General features: G+C 37.7%; 2 protein-coding genes across 2 annotated transcripts in view; one reads left to right on the top strand and one right to left on the bottom strand.

Annotated features, from left to right (window-relative positions):
* Positions 1 to 13,511, bottom strand: part of LOC142222202 (uncharacterized) — a 57,527-nt gene extending 44,016 nt beyond the window's left edge. Inside the window, exon 1 of the mRNA XM_075292217.1 lies at positions 13,291 to 13,511. The gene's annotated coding sequence lies outside the window, so the exon portion shown is untranslated. The remainder of the gene's footprint in view (positions 1 to 13,290) is intronic.
* Positions 1,848 to 7,437, top strand: LOC142233374 (uncharacterized). Its single transcript, XM_075304273.1, has 3 exons — positions 1,848 to 2,046; positions 2,224 to 2,333; positions 7,081 to 7,437. The coding sequence occupies exon 3, from the start codon at positions 7,099 to 7,101 to the stop codon at positions 7,435 to 7,437; it is 339 nt and encodes a 112-aa protein (XP_075160388.1). The 5' UTR covers positions 1,848 to 2,046; positions 2,224 to 2,333; positions 7,081 to 7,098.
* Positions 13,512 to 16,793: the final 3,282 nt, after the last annotated feature.

The following is a 16,793-nucleotide window of genomic DNA, read 5'->3' as shown; positions in this document are numbered from 1 at the left end:
GCTCTTCCAAGAGGATCCGCAATCAAAATCTGGGGATCGGTTTATAAGGAGGCTATATATAATTATGGACCGATATGGACCAATTTTTGCATGGGTATTAGAGGTCATAAACTAAGACCACACACCAAATTTCAACAGCATCGGATGAAATTTACTCCTCCAAGAGGATCAGCAAGCTAAATCTGGGGGTCCGTATATGTGGGGGCTATACGTAAAAGCGGACCGATATGGCCCATTTGCAATACTATCCGACCTACATCAATAACAACTACTTGTGGACGGACGGTCATAGCTAGATCGACTCAGAATTTCACCACGACCCAGAATATATATATATATATATATATATATATATATATATATATATATATATATATATATATATATATATATATATATATATATATATATATATATATATATATATATATATATATATATATATATATATATATATATATATATATATATATATATATATATATATATATATATATATATATATATATATATATATATATATATATATATATATATATATATCGTTCTAACTTTATCTAAAACGGCGGTTTTGGATATCGTATACGATTGTTTTTGACGTGGTGGGGATTCTCAGAAGTCCCGTCAATATCAAAAAATGTTGACAAGGTTATATCTGGAAACATTGAAAAATATTCAATTTTCATTAATTCAATCGCAACACTCTTGCTTGTCGGCAGTAATAAAAATGCCCTTAATTTGCAACTGTGCGAGGCATTATTTTTTCGAAGTGCTGCCGGTTTTTTTTTGCAAAAGAACCTAAAAGGTAATATTCCCGAAAAAGCCAAAAAAGAAATTAACATATTTTTCAAGAAAAGAAAACGCCATAAGTGGGCCTAAAAATAACGGCATGCCACCATACCTAACTTAACCTAAAATCTTTTTCCTCATTCTCTCTAAACATACGTCCTAGTTCTTTGATAACTTAATTAGTCAAATCTGTGATTCGGTTTATATGGGCGCTATACCTAAATGTGGTCCGATATGACCCATTTATCGTTACTTCAGCAGGCAGACGGACATCGCTAGATCGACTCAGAATTTCACCGCGACCAAGAATACATACGTAGTTTATGGAATCTGAGACCAATCTTACGATGACAATATTAGATGGAGGTTATAAAACAGCTTATTCACAAAATTTACTTTTTTGACATTATTTTCCTCATAGGTATATCCTTAAGAAGCTATACATATTATAATTACATATTATTTGTTTTTAGTATATGAGACCATTTTTTTACACTGAAAAAACTATTTACGTGATATTAAAGATTACGCAACCTACATTTTAGGAAAGGAAATTTACAAAATATTAAGGACAAATTCCATTAAAATTATGAAATATTAATTAAAATAAAGTTTATAATCTTTGCTTCAAACATTTTTTTCATTAAATGTAGGATACAAATTTTGTAAATTTGCCTCCCTTCTTAAAAGTCGCATGTTTTTGAGCTAATGCTAATTTTCCTTAAAATAAAGAAACATATTTTTGATTTAAAGAAATTGTCCTTAAATTAACTGAAATATTGAAACTTTAGATTTAAGATAAAAAAGCTTCAAATATAGGCTAAAACTTATTTTAAGGATTTGGTTTAAAGTTCTTTTTTTTTTTTTTTTGAATTAAGAAAAAAATTTTATTTTGAAGTATCCGTTATAATTTGGATTTTTGAACTGGCATTTGTTTGTACATGAGTACCTTTATTAATAAACCGCAAAAATAGAACGAAAATTTCGTAAATAAGATCTGTATCCTAATTTTAATTTTCTTGGTTCTAGATTTAAAGCCAGATAGGTCGTGTTTAAGTTCAAATGCCGTTTTTTTAGCTTTGTTCAGTCATATAATCATTTTCAAGTGTAATCCCTCCGTTAGGATTTGTCTATGCCTTTTTCTGCCTTTCGGTACGAAAATAAGGACATTTTCTAACGTCAAATGTCATCAACCCCCGCCTTTCGGCATCCAAGCTTTTTGTCATTCTCTTTTGAGACTCTCTCGCTTCTACGAAGGTAAATATTGTTTGACGAACAATAATTTATTAAATAAAGCCCATACATTTTGGTTCAAATTCTAAACCAGTGCCTTTTTATTTCTTTTCTACTTTTATGCCACGCATTCATTGGTCCATTCGAGCCGAATAATTATTGGAAAGTATTAATTCGGTGTTTTTTATTTCTTCTTCGAAGGCAAAGGCTACGCCAATCAACAACAACAACAAACGATCGACGATCACCATCCTCTACGAGGCATTTTCAATTTATTGCACATAAATATAATTATATTATCAACAACCAAGGTATGTACTTTCAGTGATAATTAAAAAGTGAGCATATCCTTCGGTGTGAATATAAATAAAAACAGAAATAAACACTCGCCTACGGTCGCTTTACAACTCGTATTTTATATCGGTTGTACATTAAATCTCTACGAGAAAAAATTAAATTATCCGTCGGTCTTTAATACCCGGTTACATTCTAATTAAAGTGTTGAAAAGTGCGTTTAATTCCACTTTGTTTTCATCCAAATATTCAACGTCAAAGTTGCATTTAATTTTCGCTGTATTTTGTCATTTGTTTGCGTATACATTGTTGTGTTTTTCTTTTGGTTTTTTGATCTTCGATCTGCATAGAAAAAACAAAAACAATTGCATTGGTTGTAAGCATTGGTTTGCCAATAGGCATCAATAGTAAAGTGTTATACAGTTGCCGTTCAACTTGCTATACACACGTACGCACACAGGTGTTACATCCAACATACGTTCGAACTGCATACACGTTGGTTTATTAGCGTGGGTCGCTTACGGCGCGAAATTATAAAAATAATTTTTTGCAGGTTCAATTGAGAAAAGTATTTATTGTTGATTCCTACGGATATCGGTCGTTTACTATTATCGTTCGTGTTACGTGGTAGTGTACCCTACGGTCGGTCGATACAAACAATAAAATAACAGTATTTATTATATATTATATTATCGTAATACTGACATATTTGAGTTTCCACGAAACTTTTTTATTTTTATATTATTGTTGTTGTTGGACCTTACTGTTTCGTAGTGTGCATCTTACAGTCCGTGCACCCTACAATCGGTCAAGTTGACATTTTACAATTTAAAGTTCACGACTTTTCATTGTCTTGTAATTTTTCCATTTGGCAAGTGATATTCACGATACACTTGCACAAATTTGGTGTATCTACGTACACTGGGAGAAATTTTGGATAATATATACACTGAGAGAAACTCTCTCGTAATATATAAAGTTTTCAATTTTTTCGATAATTCGCCACGCAAACATTATTCTTTGTATTCTACGATACACTGAAAATATTTTTTGTATTCACGATACACTTGCAAAAATCTTTTGGAACACAGGGTACACTGGGAAAATATTGTAATATTTTCCAAATAAAGATTTTGCATATATTTCGCCACGCGAAAAAGGGTTTCTTGTATTTACGATACACTGGAAGAAACTTTACGTGTTTTCATACACTTGGAGAAATTTTTCGCCAATTTTTACAAAAAGTTGAAATACTTATAATTTACCTTACAGAGCTAATTTTAGCTGGTATTTCCAATACACTGTGAGGAAATTGGTGTATCGACGATACACTGTAAAAAATTGGTTGTACTCCGTACACTGTGAGAAATTTTCTTATCTCATTTTTTGTGTTTTTGTGGTAATTACGTTACCTTGTTCACATTTGTGGTACTTTCGGTACACTGCGAAAAATATTGTGTGTTGACGATACACATTTCGCATACACTGGAGAAAAAACTGCATTTTCATTTGTTCGACGACAAATCGAAGTAGCGTTTGGATCGATTTATACTCTTTTCGAGAGTTTTGGACATCACGTGTCAATTTTTTCGCCCTTTAAATTTTCCAGTACTTTTTCATAATGACTACTACACCACTTACCGCCTTCACAAGAGCAACTGACGCAATAGTCCGATTTGAAGCGAAGTTTCACAGTTTGCGAGACAATGATCTCACCGCCTATAGACTAGAATGTCATGGTTCCGAGGCTAAGTCATTGTGGGAAAAGGTTAAGGGCTTATTCGACGAATGTCTTGACTTTGTTTCCACACAGAGCAACGCCACCGAGGCAGCCGCTGCTGCTGACGGCAAATATGATGTGGCTTATAATTGTTACTTGAATGTCATGGAGTCAATTCAAGGTAAATTGGATGCACTACGTGCACCATCTAAGCATTCTGCTAAATCGCCTCGGTTGGAGGACCAAACATCTCTTTTGAATGTTTCTCATAGGTCCGATGACTCACACAGTTCTTCCGTTAGCTCTAGGGGAGACAATAGTTCCTCCCATAGTCTCAATCTACCGCCTTGTGATATAGATGTTTTTGACGGCGATTTTCTCAATTGGCCAACATTTAGAGATTTCTTCACAGCGGTATATATTAACAATAGCCGACTTAGCGATATTGAAAAATTGTGTCATTTACTCAAGAAAACCAGTGGTGAAGCTCGCGATGTGGTTTCGAAATTTCCGCTCACGCATAGAAGCTTCGCTCTTGCGTGGAAGGCGCTAAAGGGTACTTATGATAATACCCGCCTCCTGGTGAACCACCAACTCAAATTATTATTTGATTTGCCAGTCTTGGAGTCTGAGACCAGTTCAGGACTGAAGAAGTTACAACGTGGTATCTCGACATGCATTTCGACAATGTCCATCTACGATGTGGCTACTGACGATTGGGATCCCATCCTCGTCTTTTTATGCCTTCAAAGATTGCCGAAATGTACTGTCACACTTTGGGAACAGAGTATTAAGGAAAAGTCTGCTTTGTCTTCTTGGTCAGATTTGGACTTCTTTCTCACGGAAAGAATCCAGACATTGACATGTCTTCGGGATATCCGCGGCATTGACGCCAGGCCTCCGGCCAACAAAAGAGTTCGTTCGCATTTCACGAATGCGAAAGCACCTCGTCCCCCAACAAGTACGCCTCGTTCCTCCCAGTCCTCTCCTGACAGATTATGCGTTCTCTGTCGACGACAGCATCACCTCAGAACATGCTCTAGGTTTCATAATCTTTCAGTTCCTGAGAGGATGAATGTGATTAAGCGCCATCAGTGTTGTATGAATTGTCTGTCACGCAGACATGTGACAAATGATTGTCCCAGCGCATATGATTGCGGTAGATGTGGTAGAAGACACCACACTCTTTTGCATAGTGATATGTCGAATAGCCCTAGGACTACTCCGGTCGTTTCCGCACCGGCTACGCGAAATACCGAAGTGGCATCACCGGATGCCGATCAACCTTCTACGTCGACTGGCATTGTTTCTGGGTCGTCGAGTAGACAGGTATTCCATACTTCACGTACTGGAAATGTATTATTAGGGACTGCAATGGTGAATATCGTTCACCAGGGTATCACGTATTCTGCTAGGGCCTTAATAGATCCCGCTTCGGAATCATCCTTTATTACGGAAGGATTGCGGAACCGACTTGGACTGAGTACGTCTTCGACTTCGGCTACAATTTCTGGTGTGAATCAAAGTGTTTCGATCACGTCGAGAGAACTTTGTTCACTTTGCATTGGTACCCCACTAGACGAGTCGCTCCTACTGGAGACTACAGCGTACGTTCTCCCGAACATTTCCGGCAACCTGCCATCTTTTTCTCTAAATCGTGACATTGTGTCTAGCATGCCAAATCTACGTTTGGCTGACCCCAATTTATTTGTTTGTCGTCCTGTTGACCTTCTGTTAGGCGCGGATCTTTATCCGAAAATTTTGTTGGACGGTACGAGAACGAATATTTTGGGATCATTACTAGCGCAAAACACAGTCTGCGGCTGGGTTGTCACGGGTCCTATCCCTTCTTCGAATATTTCAGTCTACACGACTACTGTGGACCTCTCCGAGGGAACTAGTCTTGACGAGACACGTCTCCGCACTTTGGGAACTAGAAGAGCTTCCCCGACGTCCTCTCTTATCTGATTCAGATAAGCTTTGCGGGTAAAATTATGAAAAGACAAACCGACGGGATTCTGAGTGAAGATACTCTTCATCTCAAAACTTATTTCTCCGGACAAATCAGAAATCAAGGACGGGTTGCCTGACACACTTTCTTCGAAATGAGGCATTCTTCTTGTGAAAACCATGAATTAAGACGATTCACCACGACTTTGTCCGGGGGTATATATGGTTATACCATATGGGGCCAGTTTAGGTTACGCCTACGAATGAGGAGAAGACAATTTAACTTCGATTGGTTTTCACTGCCTTGAATGACATTTTTACACGTCGGTCCGACTCAACAATCAGACTTGTTTCTCCTCGTTTTGAGGTGGAGGTTGTATAAATTCGTATACAATTGCGATATCACACAGATGTATACAGACATATATATGTTGACCCGTTCTAGATTTTTCATCATTGAATACAACTACGATATTCTCTGCAAATACTATCCAGGACTTTTTATTTAATTAAACAGTGACTTTGACATATTTTACCATTGGCTGACGGCACGGAGAATGAGTTTCCTCTTTATGCATACGTCCTACGGAGGTGCATGTACGTTGACGACGTATTGACGGGGTACCATAATTTGGGTAATGCGCCTGGGTCAAGGGGCAATACACGCCATGAGTTTGAGCTTGTCCTATAGTACGCTATTTATCACGGTTATATTTACAAAACTGTCTGCTTTTCTACGAAAGCGGTAACTTTACATGCTACTTTTGATTTGTCCACGACATTCTCGACGAGAACTATTACTCCCCACTACGTGGAAATTATGTCGTATTCGCGATGTTCATCCGGGTACTAACGGTCGTCGTTTGTTCAAATGGATTACATCCTTGTCTTTTAGGGAGTTAACATAGGTCTATCTGTCGCGTTATGCTCGCGTCCTCCCTAGTTTTTGTTACGTGAAAAATCTTTGGGTTGATGGCCGCGTTCGAATCGCAATAGATCGGACTACAAGTTGTAAGGCGACCTACGGTTTCTGGTCACCCTGACCATTATGTTAATTTGGTTTTCCGTTCCGAAATCTTTCTATATTTTCATAGATAGAAAACATAGCAAAGATGGCTGCTACCCTTCCAGAGTCTGAGGACGACGTCCCCATGTTGGATGAGGAACGGGAGATTAATTCTAGCATCGCACCCCTTGCCGATGAACATACCATCAGTACGACTACTGATTCTGCCATTCTGGCCGACAATGTTGCAACAGCAACCAATAAAAAACCGTTCACGACGGCTTCTGGGGTTCCTCCAGGAGAATTGTTTGTGGCTTCGCCACCCCATATCACACTTGGGTGTAAGGTAGTCTTCAACTGCCTTCTGACTTTACGAGTCCTCGACACCCGGCTCTTCCGAGTCAAATTTTTTAAAAAAAATTTTAATAACAACGATCGGGCTTGACGAGTCCATTTACGATCGCGTGCTTAACGAGCACATTTGTAAATAATATGTTTTGGAAAAAATGAAACATGAATTGGACACCATAACAAGAGAAAAAAAAAGAATTGAACTAAAATAAAATGCTCTTTTTTGTAAACTGAAATGTACATCCTGTATACTTTCATTATGTAACATGTAAATATTATTTAACTTATTTTTAAATTTTGCAACATGGCTGGATGTTGCAAGGCGGGCGGCAATGTTTAAGTTCAAATGCCGTTTTTTTAGCTTTGTTCAGTCATATAATCATTTTCAAGTGTAATCCCTCCGTTAGGATTTGTCTATGCCTTTTTCTGCCTTTCGGTACGAAAATAAGGACATTTTCTAACGTCAAATGTCATCAACCCCCGCCTTTCGGCATCCAAGCTTTTTGTCATTCTCTTTTGAGACTCTCTCGCTTCTACGAAGGTAAATATTGTTTGACGAACAATAATTTATTAAATAAAGCCCATACATTTTGGTTCAAATTCTAAACCAGTGCCTTTTTATTTCTTTTCTACTTTTATGCCACGCATTCAGGTCGCTAAAAATTTCTTTATTTTAAAGAAGCCACATCTTTGGCTCGGAATCAATACCAAAATCCTTAAATTAAGGTCAACATTTTTGGATCCAAGTAAACTTTTTTTAGTGTACGGTACGTTTTTTGCAAATGAACATTCATAAAAAACTATAGCAGAAATTATTTCAGATTCTTTCGTCAGATATTATAGGCAACAAAACTTATGGTGATTTCGATTGGTAAAAAAATATGTTGCATATTTTACACCTTACCCCCATAAATCGAAATTTCGATTGGAAAATTCAGTGCAGCATACCCAAAATGTGCACGTTCGATTGACGGGGTGTTACCCATCGCAAGAGCATAAGTGTAATCCAAGAGCATAAGTGTAATGACCAACGGCGAGTTAAAAACTTTGTTGAGGATGTAATTAATTTGTACTCTGAAGTAGAGGTAAGATAATTAAAACTATATAAAATCAAAAGTTTTAACAATTTCCCTTAGTTCAAGAAAAATTTGCGTGTTAGTCGAGATTCCAATAATAGTTGCTAATAATAATCAAAATATTTCCGCCAACTGTTTTTATACCCTCCACCATAGAATGGGGGTATATTAACTTTGTCATTCCGTTTGTAACACATCGAAATATTGCTCTAAGACCCCATAAAGTATATATATTCTGGGTCGTGGTGAAATTCTGAGTCGATCTGAGCATGTCCGCCCGTCCGTCCGTCTGTTGAAATCACGCTAACTATCGAACGAAATAAGCTATCGACTTGAAACTTGGCATAAGTAGTTGTTATTGATGTTGGTCGGATGGTATTGCAAATGGGCCATATCGGTCCTCTTTTTCGTATAGCCCCCATATAAATGGACCCCCAAATTTGGCTTGCAGAGCTTCTAAAAGAAGCAAATTTCATCCGATCCGGCTGAAATTTGGTACATGGTGTTGGTATATGGTCTCTAACAACTATGCAAAAATTGGTCCATATCGGTCAATAATTATATATAGTCCCCATATAGACCGATCCACCGATTTGGCTTGCGGAGCGTCTACGAGAAGCAAATTTCATCCGATCCGGCTGAAATTTGGTACATGGTGTTGGTATATGGTCTCTAACAACTAGGCAAAAATTGGTCCATATCGGTCAATAATTATATATAGTCCCCATATAGACCGATCCCCCGATTTGGCTTGCGGAGCGTCTAAGAGAAGCAAATTTCATCCGATCCGGCTGAAATTTGGTACATGGTGTCAGGATACGATCTCTAAGAAGCAAATTTCATCCTATCCGGCTGAAATTTGGTACATGGTGTCAGGATACGATCTCTAACAACCATGCAAAAAGTGGTCCACATCGGTCAATAATTATATATACCCCCATGTAACCGATCCCCCGATTTGGCTTGCGGAGTCTCTAAGAGAAGCAAATTTCATCCGATCCGGCTGAAATTTGGTACATGGTGTTGGTATATGATCTCTAACAACTATACAAAAATTGGTCCACATCGGTCCATAATTATATATAGCCCCCATATAAACCGATCCCCAGATTTGGCTTGCGCAGCCTCTAAGAGAAGCAAATTTCATCCGAACCGGTTGAAATTTGGTACATGGTGTCTGGATATGATCTCTAACAACCATGCAAAAAGTGGTCCACATCAGTCCATAATTATATATAGCCCCCATATAAACCGATCCCCCGATTTGGCTTGCGGAGTCTCTAAGAGAAGCAAATTTCATCCGATCCGGTTGAAATTTTGTACATGGTGTCAGGATATGATCTCTAACAACCATGCAAAAAGTGGTCCACATCAGTCCATAATTATATATAGCCCCCATATAAACCGATCCCCAGATTTGACCTCCGGTGCCTTTTGGAGAAGCAAAATTCATCCGATCTGGGTGAAATTTGGTACGTGGTGGTAGTATATTATATTTAACAAACATGCCAAAAGTGATCCATATCAGTCCATAATCATATATAGCCCATATATAAACCCAATTAATTCGATTGTGGATGACAGTCTTTCGTAGAAGTTTCTACGCAATCCATGGTGGAGGGTACATAAGATTCGGCCTGGCCGAAATTACGGCCGTATATACTTGTTTTTTTTTTTTATATCAGTGTTGCACCTTTTTTGTTCGTTTTCACACGCAAACGGTGTTTTCATTGCAAGGGGTTTCGGTAACACCATTAAATGTTGTACCATTTCTATGCAACACTTTTTTCCCAAACGAAATCACCATTAGTTTCGCAAGACCATTTGATCACAATTCAAGAATCAAGTTTTCAGAACAAATTCATATAGCTTTTTAAATTTACAATTTTTTCTAAATGTTGTTATTAAAAGTATAAAAGAAAAAAATTGAAGTTTTTCACATTAAGGTGAGTATTAGGTTCGAGTTTAGCTGCTAAAGTGAAAACTAAATCAGTTAAGGAAGGCATCAAATTATAAAGGGTGGTTAAATTGTAAGGGCCGATGTTGAATGTGAACCACACCTAAATGCCAAGTTTTTTTCCGAATTTTATTTGACATTTCTCTATTTCAGACTTACTCAATTTGAACCATGGAGAGATACACAATCCAACAACGTGATAAATGGTTCCAAGAAATGGCAACAGTGGATGATCAATTTTCGAAGAAAATCATCTTTAGTGATGAGGCACATTTTCACCTCAGTGGATTCGTCAATAAACAGAATTGCCGCATTTGGGCGAATGAGAATCCAAGAGTGATTGTCGAAAAACCAATGCACCCACAAAGAGTGACTGTTTGGTGCGGTTTATGGGCTGGCGGCATCATCGGGCCGTATTTTTTCCAAAATGAGGCCGGTCAGGCAGTTACTGTGAATGGTGTTCGCTATCGTGAGATGATAACGAACTTTTTATGGGCCGAATTGGAAGATATGAATGTGGACGATATGTGGTTTCAGCAGGACGGTGCCACTTGCAACACAGCTAACGAAACAATGGCTCTTTTGCGCAACAAATTCAACGGCCGTGTTATCTCAAGTAATGGCGATGTCAAGATCATGTGATTTGACACCGTTGGACTTTTTTCTTTGGGTTTATTTGAAAGAAAAGGTGTACGTCGATAAGCCAGCAACAATTCAAGAGCTAAAGGATGAGATAATTCGGCACATTAACGGCATAGAACCTCCATTATGCCTCAGCGTCATCTAAAATTTGGACCATCGGATGAAGGCCCATTTGGTCGATATTTTGTTCCATACATAATTGAGTAATACCAATATATCATAATAAAATAAAATTACAATAATTTACTAAATAGTTTGTGTTTTATTCAAAATCAACATCGGCCCTTGAAATTTTAACCACCCTTTACATCTTTGTTGCAAATTTTATTATAACTTGATGGCGAATAGTCTAAAGCAAATTTTCTAAAAGTTTGCATTCCATAAAATGAATTATTAAAGAAAAGTAATCGTGAAAAATTTGTGATTTTAGCGGCTAAACTCGAACTTAATACCTACCCAGCAAAAAAATTTGGAAGTTCTTCCAAAGGCACAACTTTAAAAGCACTTCCAGAAGATGAACTCCCAATGATGTTCTTTATTTTAACTACCCAGGAAGTTCTTTTAATTCAATTTTTTATAACTTGGTTTTTTAATACTTTTAATGGATAATTTTAACTTTTTTTGTTTCAAATAGGTTAAAAACAGAGTAAGAATTCTTAAAATGGTACAAATCATTTAAATTTTGTTGACAAAAATGCTAAATCCAATCTGGAAAAATTGTGAATTATTGGAAATATTTGTGGTCAAACGTTTCCGACAAGCGTTAGAATCCATTAAAAATTATAAAAAATTATAAAAATTATTTATTTGTCAAAATATCACAGAATTTTTTTATTTACATCCAAAACATTGAATTCGGTTCACACCTAAAGAAGTGATGCAAATTCAGTGCAACGACTGTTGAAATGGAGGACTTCCTTCCTATAACAAGCCCATGTGAAATTCATCGCTTCTGCGTCAATTTTGCACCACTTCCGGATCCAAAAAGAACATTTTCATCATTTTTTTTGGCGACGCTTTTTTTGCTGGGTATCTTTAGGTTTAATTCGGTAGTGAAAGGGTCAAATTCTTTTCTATACATTTATCATAGTTTTTATGAAAAATTTTCGGTATTTATTAGAATTTAAATTTAATTTAATGAAGGAGAGAACTCTTTCCGTTTATTTGCGAACATCTTCATAGTCGTAATGAAATAATTTCATTATATAAATGAACAATTTTCTATTTCCATGATTTTTTTTGTGTGTTGCTTCAGTATCATTATTCTTTATACTTTTTCTTGAAATTGGAATCGAGAATTATTTTCTCGATTCCACAATATAAATTGAACATGGTTTACATGGCTCCATTTTTAATGTCAACAATTTTTTTTTAATCAAAAACCATTGATGTTTCTTAAAAAAAAACAAATACATACTCACAATAAAATTTAGAAAAAAAACCGAACATAAGATTTATTAGGATTGTTTCACACAATTTTCCGCCTTTTTTCTTGCGTTTGTTTATTTGCACTAAAAACTGATTTTTTTATGTTTAAATAAATTAAAGATGCTCCTTCAATCGATACGCATTGTTATTTCCACAAATCCAAACAACCATACAAAACAAAAGAAAAGAAAAACTTATTCGAAATTTTTATAATTAACACAAATTCTGAATCAGAGAGATACAATGAAGAACAACAACAATACCAAACAATTCGTGGTATATATTATTTTTTTTTTATTGTTCTGTTTAGAATACAATAGAGAGGGGCAGACAGGGAAATGATGGGTAAAAGCCTAAATTCTCACAAGAGAAAACACTTTCACTCTTTTTTTTTTGTGCGAATTTTTGTATTATACCAAAAAAAAATTTAGCTTTTATTAAATGGGTGAGTCCATAACATATTTTCTTTTTGTTTAAACTTAGAATTTTTTCTCCTATGAAGCCACTTGCTAATGTTCCCATAGATGTATATACATTTTTTTTAATTTTAATGATCGCCACTTTTTTTCACAATTTTTTTGTTTCATTCTTTGTATGAAGTGAAGAAGAAAATTTTCCAATTTTTACAATTTATTTTGTATTGAATTTTCATTTTTATTTCTCTTTTGCTAGAGCAAAGGGGTGAGAGGATTTTTATTTTTTTATATAACTTTTTGTTTTTTTTTTTTAAGACACTAGACATATATAGCACACCTACTATATATATACACAAAATATTTTGACTATTTATGATCAAAGAAAAAAAAAACGAATGAATAGCCAAGGTTTTGAAACGATATCTCACAATTTATTACTCCAGAGACATAACCGTCACTGTTGCCAGTTATTAATGTGCTTTCCTTTTGGATTTCTTGTGATAGCAGAACGAAATCTTCGAAGTCCATACGAACGATGATGATTGATCGATCCACTCCGCACCGCACCGCGTTGCTTCTGCATAAACAGACGATAGGTTGTGATTTTCCCTATAGAAAACACGTCCGCCACGTTAAACGTTCAACACTAATCTACTCGGGAAAATCCAAAGAATTTTCCATTCTCTTGCCACAGCCTGTTACTGTCACACTCATGCTGAGAATGAAAACGAAACGAAAGTTTTCTCATCGACATCGTTGGTCTGCGATCAGTGTGGACAACTGTGGTATAGCACACCATCCTTTAGGCGGAGGTCCGCGAGATAACGAAATGTGTGAAATGACTCAGCAATAGGTCAAGGCATAGAAAGCCAAAGCATTCAAAGTGAATAGTCTAGGTTAGGTTAGGTTAGGTTAAGGTGGCAGCCCGATTAAGATTCAGGCTCACTTAGACTATTCAGTCCATTGTGATACCACATTAACTAAAAGTACCTATTACATATGGGCACTTCTAGTTTTAACCGCTGAACCTTCTTGATTATTTTTCTTTGTTGAACCAACCAGATTGTTCCAAAAATATTAGCAGACTGCTTAAGTTAACGTTTTCCAGATCCGCCAGTAATCTGAAGCTATATGCTCCTAAAAGTTGCTTGCGCTTTACACAAAATGCAGGACACTCACATAAGAGGTGTTTAATTGACTCTTTTTCCTCCGCATCATGACAGCTCATACAATAGTCATTATACTTCGCGCCAATAGTTTTTGCAAAATCGCCTATCAGGCAGCGACCCGTTATAGCAGATATCAGGAGTGATATCTGACGTCTCGAGAACATTAGCATATCTAGTGTGCGGTTTAAGTTGAAATGGGGCCATATTTGCTTGGTGTCGTTACAACCCTTGCAATTCTCCCATCGAACATTTGCCATCATAACAGCCTTCTCACGCAGCATGAGCTTACAGGTAGCTAGGGGCATACCAACAAATTCTAGTTCCCCTGGAATATGTAAGGTAGTCCCTAGCCTTGCCAACTCATCCGCTTCGCAGTTCCCCGGTATGTTCCTATGGCCAGGCACCCATATTAGGTGAATATTGTACTGCTCAGCCATCTCATTGAGAGATTTGCGGCAGTCGATGGCCGTTTTCGAGTTGAGGAACACAGAGTCCAAGGATTTTATTGCAGGTTGACTGTCTGAGTATATATTAATGCCCACATTTTTTGGAACATTACTTCTCAGCCAATTCGCCACCTCTCTTATTGCTAATATTTCAGCCTGAAAAACACTACAGTGATTAGGTAATCTTTTCGCCATTCGAAGTTCCAGATCATTAGAATATACTCCGAACCCCACTTGTCCATCCAATTTGGAGCCATCAGTGTAGAAATCTATATATTCTTTATTCCCCGGGGTCTGTGTGCACCACGCCTCACTGTTGGGGATTAGAGTCTCAAACTTTTTGTCGAAAAGTGGACTCGCCAAAGTGTAATCCACTACGTTAGGCACATCTGGCATTATTTTGAGGACAGAACTGTGACCGTAACCTTTTTCCGACCACAGCGATAGTTCGCGCAACCGCACAGCCGTTGTTGCAGCTGACTGTTTGGCCAAAATGTCTAAAGGCAATAGATGCAGCACGACATTAAGGGAATTTGTTCCTGTCTTGCTGAATGCGCCTGAAATACACAAACACGCCATACGCTGAACTTTATCTAAACAAGTCGGTTTCTGAAGTGCCGGCCACCAGACTACAACACCATATAGCATTATAGGTCTAACCACTGCCGTGTATAGCCAATGCACAATTTTTGGTTTCAGTCCCCACTTTTTTCCTATTGCCTTTTTGCACGAGTACAAAGCTACAGTTGCCTTTCTCGCCCTTTCTTCAATATTAAGCTTAAAGTTCAGCTTCCTGTCCAAAATAACGCCAAGGTATTTTGCACATTCACCAAAGGGAATTTCAATACCCCCTAAGGAAATAGGCCTAACCGTGGGAGTTTTGCGATCGTTGCAGTACATGACTAATTCTGTCTTTGCAGGATTTACCCCAAGACCATTGTCTTTCGCCCATTTCTCAGTCATCCGGAGGGCCCTCTGAATAATATCTCTGATTGTGGATGGGAATTTTCCCCTGACTGCCAGAGCCACATCATCTGCGTATGCCACCACTTTTATCCTTTCTTTTTCTAGAGTAACCAGAAGGCTATTTATAGCAACATTCCAAAGAAGAGGTGATAGAACTCCTCCTTGGGGAGTGCCTCTGTTCACATACCTTTGTATGTTTGCTTGTCCTAGTGTGGCTGAAATACGTCTCTTCATTAGCAGTTCGTCTAACAGCCTGAGTATACATGGATCAACATTCAGAGTTGTCAGTCCATTTAATATCGAGCTCGGATGGACATTATTGAACGCCCCTTCGATGTCTAGAAACGCCACGATTGTGTATTCTTTGACAGATAGTGAGCTTTCAATAAAGCTGACTAGTTCATGTAGTGCGGTCTCAGTAGACCTGCCCTTCGAGTATGCATGCTGTCCTTTCGAGAACAACCTTGAATCGATTCTAGTTCTAAGATAAATATCTATCATCCTCTCCAGAGTCTTAAGTAGGAATGAGGATAAGCTGATTGGTCGGAAATCCTTCGCCCTCGAGTGAGAGGCTTTTCCCGCTTTAGGTATGAAAACGACTTTTGTTTCCCTCCACTTTCCTGGGATATATGATAAGTTGATACATCCTTTATATATCACTGACAACCAGGGGATAATTTTGTCAGTTACAGCTTGTAACTCCGCCGGAGTAATTCCATCAGGTCCGGGGGATTTGAATGGTCCAAAGCTATTTAGCGCCCATCTTATTCTAGTTTCCGATACAATTTCCTCGACAGGAAACGACCGCTGAGCAACTGTGGCACCGCCAGTACATGGTTCAACCGTCTGATTCCCAGGAAAATGTGTGTCCAATAGCACCTCCAGCGTCTCCTCACTGGACGTTGTCCAATTTCCCTCCGATGTTTTAATGAAACCTGGAGCGGAGTTGGTGGATGCTAGAACCTTCCGTAGTCTGGAAGCCTCGGACGTATTCTCAATACTGCTGCAGTAGTCATTCCAAGAGTTATGCTGAGCCTTTCTCAGTTCTCGCTTGTATCCTCTCAGATTCCTCTTGTAAGCGTCCCAGTCCTCAGGGGCTCTGGTGGACTTTGCCTTGTTAAAGAGCTTCCTGCAGGATTTCCTCATATTACTTAATTCCGTAGACCACCATGGTGGTCGATGTTTCCCCCTTGGCTTTTCTCTAGGGCATGCAGCTTTCAGTGAGATGTTGAAGGCCTTCGTAATCCGCTCCACTGCGTGTTCGATATCTTGCACATTTCTCATATTTGTCTCTGTTATTTCCGGTATCATCATATTGAACGATTCCCTATACCTATTCCAGTCAGCTTT

This window comes from Haematobia irritans, chromosome 1 (genome assembly GCF_050003625.1).
Source record: "Haematobia irritans isolate KBUSLIRL chromosome 1, ASM5000362v1, whole genome shotgun sequence".
Taxonomy (NCBI): Eukaryota; Metazoa; Arthropoda; class Insecta; order Diptera; family Muscidae; genus Haematobia; species Haematobia irritans.
This window is presented reverse-complemented; position numbering and strand designations above follow the sequence as displayed.